Source organism: Globicephala melas, chromosome 3 (assembly GCF_963455315.2).
Source record: "Globicephala melas chromosome 3, mGloMel1.2, whole genome shotgun sequence".
Taxonomy (NCBI): Eukaryota; Metazoa; Chordata; class Mammalia; order Artiodactyla; family Delphinidae; genus Globicephala; species Globicephala melas.
Window position 1 is genome coordinate 161,444,543 of NC_083316.1, and position 7,504 is coordinate 161,452,046.

Below are 7,504 nucleotides of genomic sequence, written 5' to 3' on the forward strand. Positions count from 1 at the left end.
GTGTAATCACATAGGAAGGGCTCAAGCCTACAAGCAGCGGGTTGTGACAACACATATAAAATAATTGTCTTCCAGAGAAGCTCATTAGAGCCTCAATACCCAGAGTGATTTTGGGGAGCAGATCACATAGGAACTCTGCCTAAGCATAATGAAAGTTCAGACGCTCATAATGAAAAGCGTTTATAATGTACCATAAACAGTTTAGACACACTGAGCCACTCTTATCAGGTTGGTGGGGTCACTCATAAATCCCAGTTCCCAGAGACCAACAAAGGACAAACATGGTGAGCAGGCATTCCTAAGAATCAGCGATCTCAGACTTGTTAGTAACTCTCTTCTGCACACTTCACAGTAGGACATTGTTTGTTAGGAGCAAGCGCTACAGATACACCATAGAAAGTGTAATTAGAGCTGATGCAAGCAGCTCAAGCAGGAAGTGGTTACTTCCTCACAAATTTAACAGCATCATGAACATGTGGAAATCATACATTTTTACTATGATCACTTAAAGTCTTACTGTTCTCTAATGGTAGGGTCCAGAGCACATTGGAAAAATTAGAGAAATGCTACACAAATAAATATTTCCATTTTAAGACCATCGATTCCTGTGAGAAAAACTTCTCAAGAACTGGGGATTTCTTTTCCTGTTCCTTAACTGAATAGATAAGTTCTACCATTGTAATTACTGTGTGGGAACCTTTTCTCTGTCCCCTGCACGTGGACATCAGTAGGTTAGTGATCTTTTACAGAGACCAGCATTTAGGGAAGTTATGTGGTTCCTATGCCCAGACGTTGCGCTGTCATGTCCCTGTGCACCACATGGAGGCATGGAAATGAGAGAAGTGGAAAGGCAGACTCTCAAGTGGCTGGTTGAGAATCACTGCCTCCTATAATTGGAGAAGATAAGTTTTATGTTTTTTAGAGGAAAGCACTGCTGGACCTTTTGTGTTTTATAATGATGGGCACGTTCACCATCAAACCATTGTGGTCTTCAGTGGACTCTGGTGCAAACTGCAATTCTTATTCAGTTCCCCAAGGTCAGCAAGGTCCAGGGTACACTGTTATGGTTTTGCCGGAAAATGCTCTTCTGGCATTTATCTTCTCAGTATATGCACATATATGTGGTAAAGATGGTGAGAAGCCACTCTGAATATAGGGATTTTGTGGAGGTCTAAGTTGTCATGCCTTCTTTCTCATGCCTGAGTACTAACTTCAGAATAGCTTCCTAGCCTCATGAAATAGGACAGAGATAAAAAGGAGTAACTGAGTATCTGTCAAATATTTTTACAGGCAAGTTAAACTTAATACTTTTCCACAAGATTATTTTTATTCAGCCAGTTGCATCTGACTACTTCTGATAGCCTGGAGTACTTTAGGACAATATGGCCAGCTGGGCCTAGTGATAAGCTGGATTTCCACAGGTCTCCTGTCCTTGTCACTTTTGGTGATGGGAATGGAAGAAAAAGCTTCCAGTTCACTGTGTTTTTTTCCATTAAAACCTCATGCAAGGGGCTTCCCTGGTGGCACAGTCGTTAAGAATCCACCTGCCAATGCAGGGGACATGCATTCAAGCCCCGGTCCAGGAAGATCCCACATGCCACAGAGCAGCTAAACCCATGCGCCACAACTACTCAAGCCCGCACACCTAGAGCCTCGTGCTCTGCAACAGGAGAAACCACCGCAACGAGAAGCCCACACACCACAACAAAGAGTAGCCCCCACTTGCCGCAACTAGAGAAAGCCCGCACGCAGCAACGAAGACCTGACACAGCCCAAAATTAAGTTATAAAAAAAAAAAACACCTCATGCAAATGTGATCCTGTGTTTCATGGAGTGCTATGTGATAGATATGGTGGGTATTAAAGGAGGTGGATTTTTCTTACGAGGAGTTGATGATCTGGAAATACTTCTTTCATTTGGAGTTCACATTTCTCCAGCGTGCTCTGGATCCTACTGTTAGAGAATGATAAGACTTAAGTGATCATAGTAAAAATGATTTCCATGTGTACATGATGCTGTTGAATGTGAGGAAGTGGTCATATAGAGAATAAGGATTTTGATGATCAAGTCACAGAATAAATATTTCAATAACAGCATCATATGTGAACTTCTTGTGAATGGACTACAGATTCCCACTACTGTCCATCTCACCCATCTTCCTGTACACATATTTGTGATGTTTTAGGACCCAGTGGCCTTTGAGGATGTGGCTGTGAACTTTACCTTGGAGGAGTGGGCTCTGCTGGGGCCTTCACAGAAGAAACTCTACAGAGATGTGATGCGGGAAACCTTGAGGAACCTGGCCTCAATAGGTAAGGATGATGACATTCCTTCACTTAATCAATTAGAGAACAAGTGTTTCCTGCCCATCAGTGTTGTTCTAAGATGTGGAATGGGGAAAGGGAATACTTTGGTAAGTAAATCATAGTTTGAGGTCATCATAGACCTGTGAAATAATAATTTTCCTATAATTTATTGATCTTTTTGGTTGGCATTTCAGGGGAAAAATGGGAAGACCATAACACTGAAGATCAGTACAAAAACCAGGGAAGAAATCTGAGGTGAGTTGCACTCACAGTTTAAAGCAGTGTCCCACAAGAGAATCTTCTTATGTCATGAAATTTAGAAACAAGTAGACACAAAAGGGCCCAGCTTCAAATTTATTTATTCTCAGAAAATTTTTACCAAAAAAATGTTTTCTTAACTGTGTCATGGATGTTCATTGTTTCCCAAATAGTTTACTTTAAAACATATTCAGAGACTGCATATATGAATATCACTATGATAATAGCAATGGTTGAGCTTTCTTGTAGAGCATTCAGTATATTCACTTTCAAACTTACATGGTGCAGAAAAACCTAATACTTTCCCGATAAATGATAAAAATGTAATACTAATATTTACTGTAAAATCATTAACAAAGAAATCATTAACAGTGTGCTTCTAATTTTTTTTTTAACAGAAGCCATACATTACGGAGATGCTGTGAAAGTGAAGAAGGTAGTCAGTGTGGCGAAAATATCAGCCTTATTCCAAATCTTAATCTGAACAAGAATTCTACTGCAGTAAAACCATGGGAGTGCAGTGTGTGTGGAAAAGTCCTCATGAGTCGTTCATCCTTTAATAGGCACGTTAGATCTCACACTGCACCCAAACCATCCAGGTATCAGGAATGTGGAAAGAAGCCTTATAAATGTAAGGTATGTGGAAAAGCCTTCAGTTATCTCCAGCCTTTTCAGAAACATGAAAGTAATCATAGTATAGAGAAATCCTATAAATGTAAGGAATGTGGGAAATCATTTAGATATCGCCAATCTGTTCGAAAACATGAACGGACTCACACTGGAGAAAAACCCTATCAATGTAAACAATGTGGGAAAGCCTTTCGATATCATCAAACCTTTCAAACACATGAAAGAACTCACACAGGGGAGAAACCGTATGAATGTAAGCAATGTGGTAAAGCCCTCAGTTGTCCAAGTTCCTTTCGAAGTCATGAAAGGACTCATACTGGAGAAAAACCCTATGAATGTAAAAAGTGTAGTAAAGCCTTCAGTTGTCCCAGTTCTCTTCGAAAACATGAGAGAACTCATACAGGAGAGAAACCTTATGACTGTAAGGAATGTGGGAAAGCCTTCATTTCTCTTGGAAGCTTTCAAAGACACATGATAACACATACTGGAGTTGGACCTTATAAATGTAAAGAATGTGGAAAAGCATTCAATTGTCCCAGTTCATATAGAATACATGAAAGATCTCACACTGGAGAAAAACCCTATGAATGTAAGCAGTGTGGTAGAGCCTTCAGTTGTTCCAGTTCCTTTCGAACACATGAAAGAACTCACACTGGAGAGAAACCTTATCAATGTAAGGAATGTGGAAAAGCCTTCCACTGGCTCACCACTTTTCAAGTCCATGTGAGAACTCACACTGGTGAAAAACCCTATATATGTAAGCAGTGTGGTAAAGCCCTCAGTTGTCCCACTTCATTTCGAAGACATGAACGGACTCACACTGCAGAGAAACCCTACGAATGTAAGCAATGTGGGAAAACCTTCAGTTCTCCTTTAGGTTTGCAAATACATGAAAGAACTCACACTGGAGAGAAACCCTATAAATGTGAGAAATGTGGGAAAGCATTTGTTTCTCTCACAAGCTTTCGAAGACACATGATGACGCACACTGGAGATGGACCTTATAAATGTAAGGAATGTGGGAAAGCATTTAATTGTCCTAGTTCATTTCGAATACATGAAAGAACTCACACAGGAGAGAAACCCTATGAATGTAAAATATGTGGTAAAGCCTTCAGTTGTTCCAGTTATGTTCAAGTACATGAAAGAACTCATACTGGAGAGAAGCCCTATGAATGCAAGGAATGTGGGAAAGCCTTCATTTACCGCACAACCTTTCGAGGTCACATGAGAATGCACACTGGTGAGAAACCGTATAAGTGTAAAGACTGTGGGAAAGCCTTTAGTCGACCCAGTTCATACAGAAGCCATGAAAGAATTCACACTGGAGAGAAACTTCTTGAATGTAAGCATTGTGGGAAAGCCTTTAATTGGCCCACATCCTTACATAAACATGTCATGAGAATGCACACTGGATATAAGTGATAAATACAAGAGTTTCCTATTTTAACAAATACTGGGCTGGCCAAAAAGTTCATTCGGGATTTTCCGTAACATCTTACAGAAGAATGAACTTTCTGGCCAACCCAATACATTCAAAGTCATATGAAAACTCTACTGGAGAGAAATGCTATAACATGTAAATAATATGGGAAAGCCTGATGTAGATTAATTCACATATAATGCTCCAAAAAATTCATAACATGAAACGTTTTAAAAGTTAAAAATATATCTTTATCAGTGGCTTATTCTGAAACTCAGTCTCTAATTATGGATTCTACTTGTTAATTTTGCAAATGAACACAACACTGAGTTGAAACAATTCTGTAAGTACTCTTTAAGCAATAGTATATAAGCTTAGTAGGTAGTATTTTTCCTTAAATTAGCTTATAGAATTTTTGTCTTTCCATTTTGAAATCTGTTGGATCCATGAGTGAACTGGAATATAATTGTAATGTGCCAATATTATATAATGTGCCAAAAATATATAATTTTTGTTGTTCTGTAAGTAAAGGGGGCATGGACTAATGACACTCTGGTAGTTGTTGGGATTTTCCTATTGGCTTCATGTGGCAGGTACTGGATATTTCTTACCCATTGTAAATATGCCTCTTTTATTAGAAAAACTTTTCTCTTGTCAGAAGAGCCTTCTTCCATTTTTTCCTTGCTAATAAATAGTTGGCATAAATTTGTAATTATGTGAAGTTTAACACAGAGTATAATCTCATTTGACTTAGTATTTACATCTTTTCTCTTTGTCATTTTCTCTTTACTCTTTGTCATTCCATCTGACTGTGATTTGGGGAAGAGACTTTAAGACACCCATGTTGACATCAACTGCATACTTAAACAAAGCAACCTTACATTGTTTACAAGTGCAATTATTTTAAATTCGTAGCTACAATATCTTTGCACTGAAGCAACATTTTTCCCCCACCAATGCATTAAAAATTCTCCTACATTATTCTGATATCACCAGTTAGTGTCTCTTTACCCATAATTCAATTAGAATAATTATATCACTGAAGTCAACTAGTGGTATTACCATCCCTTCATTCATATTGAGCACCTACTATGTGCCTGTGCTGTAAATACAACAGTGATCATAACTGATGTGGTTACTGCTCTCACATTGCAAGTCTGTGAGATTAAATATAAACATCACATTTCTAGCTACTTTTTAAAGTGTTATTAACATTTAAGTTCTGATTCATTTTTGTAATAACCTTGTATGTTAATGGACCAGTAAGTCTTTATATTTGCAAAAAGAAAAGAGACCTACCTGTTACAGGACACTAAAATGTAGAATTGGAGATGCTCTCCTGGAATGTGTTGTTAACATGGGTAATATGTTGTGACCTACATTTTCTAGAACCTGTTCTTTTCATGGTTCTATGTTAGAATTCACCACTAGCCTCCCTTGCATGACACTTGGAAGGCAAAGTGAAGAAGGCCTTAGTTCTTGAGCCACACAGGAGTTTCACATATACCTGGTTCTAAACCATTTTCCTGATTCTTTGCCCTGCCAGTCCAAAGTAGGCTCATTACCACCAGCTACATGACTTCCATTTTCTCAGACCTGTTGGTTTCCACAGATACCTCCACAAGTTCCACAGCAAAGATCCCTCACAGTTTGGATTTTCCTGCAAGTCCTCATGTGTCCACCAGGCAACAAATTTAGACTGCTGTGATTGAGAACGTTTTGTGAAGCACTGACTCACCTCTTCTCTATATTGTATTTGTATAAGGTCTAATTTGTGTAGTAAACACATTGTTCTGTTGATATTGCTAGTGACTGTGTGTTCTTGATTCCACTATAGCAGCTACAGTGGTGCAGTCAGAAGAAAGCATGTGGTCCTGTAGTGAGTTCCTCTACTGCACTGTGCAGTGACTTCTGTGGCCCAATCCTTCCATGTGAGAATTAGCACCTTCCTCTTATCGGATAGATTATGGATATTTCCAATCACTCACAATTGAACATAATTTCTCAGTACATTTTCAGTTATGACTGATTGTATGTGATTGAAAACAATGGGTTTTTTTGTCAAATGCTTCTCTTTCAAAAAATCTTGTATACTAACAAATATTATCTTTTCTATTTCCTAATAGGATATATTGAAACATCCCATTGCAATTGTAGATTTTTAGATCAAGTTTGTGGTTTTTTTCAAGGTAATCATTATACATTTTGATTCAGTATTACCATGTATATTCTTCCTCAGGCAAATTTTTTTTTCATAGTTAGAATTTTTGTCATGAAACGGATTTCTCATTTGTTCTTAATTAAAAACTTAAATCATGGTTTTGTTACTGCCTTCTTGCCAAAAACTGCCAGGTTCACACTTGTATTCAAATAGAGGGGCGTGGGGGAGGGATAAATTGGGTGACTGGGGTTGACATATACACACTACTGTATATAAAATAGATAACTAATGAGAACCTACTGTATAGCACAGGGAACTCTACTCAATACTCTGTAATGGCCTATATGGGAAAAGAATCTAAAGAGTAAATGTATGTATAACTAACTCACTTTGTTGTACACCTAAAACTAACACAACATTGTACATAACTATACTCCAATAAAAATTTTTTTGGAAAAATGGATCAGAAAAAGCAATGTAAAAACAACAACAACAAATAGAGGGGCATAACGAATCATCATAATAAGGATGAACACAAACCATAAATGATAATGGGTCATATCAGTAAGAGACTGTCCAAAAGGTCTTACAGGATTTGGACTTGTGTTAGGTATTGCCTCCTTTTCCAATCAACTGAGGCTTTATGAGTTTAGGTAAATTGTCAAGAACACAAACCTGGCAAGGGACAAAGACAGGGTTACTATTCCAAGCAAGGCTTTCTTGCTC

General features: G+C 38.2%; 1 protein-coding gene across 3 annotated transcripts in view; it reads left to right on the forward strand.

Annotated features, from left to right (window-relative positions):
- LOC115865309 (zinc finger protein 791-like) overlaps positions 1 to 7,209 on the forward strand; it is a 46,443-nt gene extending 39,234 nt beyond the window's left edge. For all 3 annotated transcript variants that reach the window (XM_030879973.2, XM_060296965.2, XM_030879975.2), the window contains 3 exons: positions 2,186 to 2,312; positions 2,501 to 2,561; positions 2,963 to 7,209. In XM_030879973.2, coding sequence (XP_030735833.1) covers positions 2,186 to 2,312; positions 2,501 to 2,561; positions 2,963 to 4,619 — 1,845 coding nt within the window. In that variant the 3' untranslated portion in view covers positions 4,620 to 7,209. The remainder of the gene's footprint in view (positions 1 to 2,185; positions 2,313 to 2,500; positions 2,562 to 2,962) is intronic.
- The last annotated feature ends 295 nt before the right edge of the window (positions 7,210 to 7,504 follow it).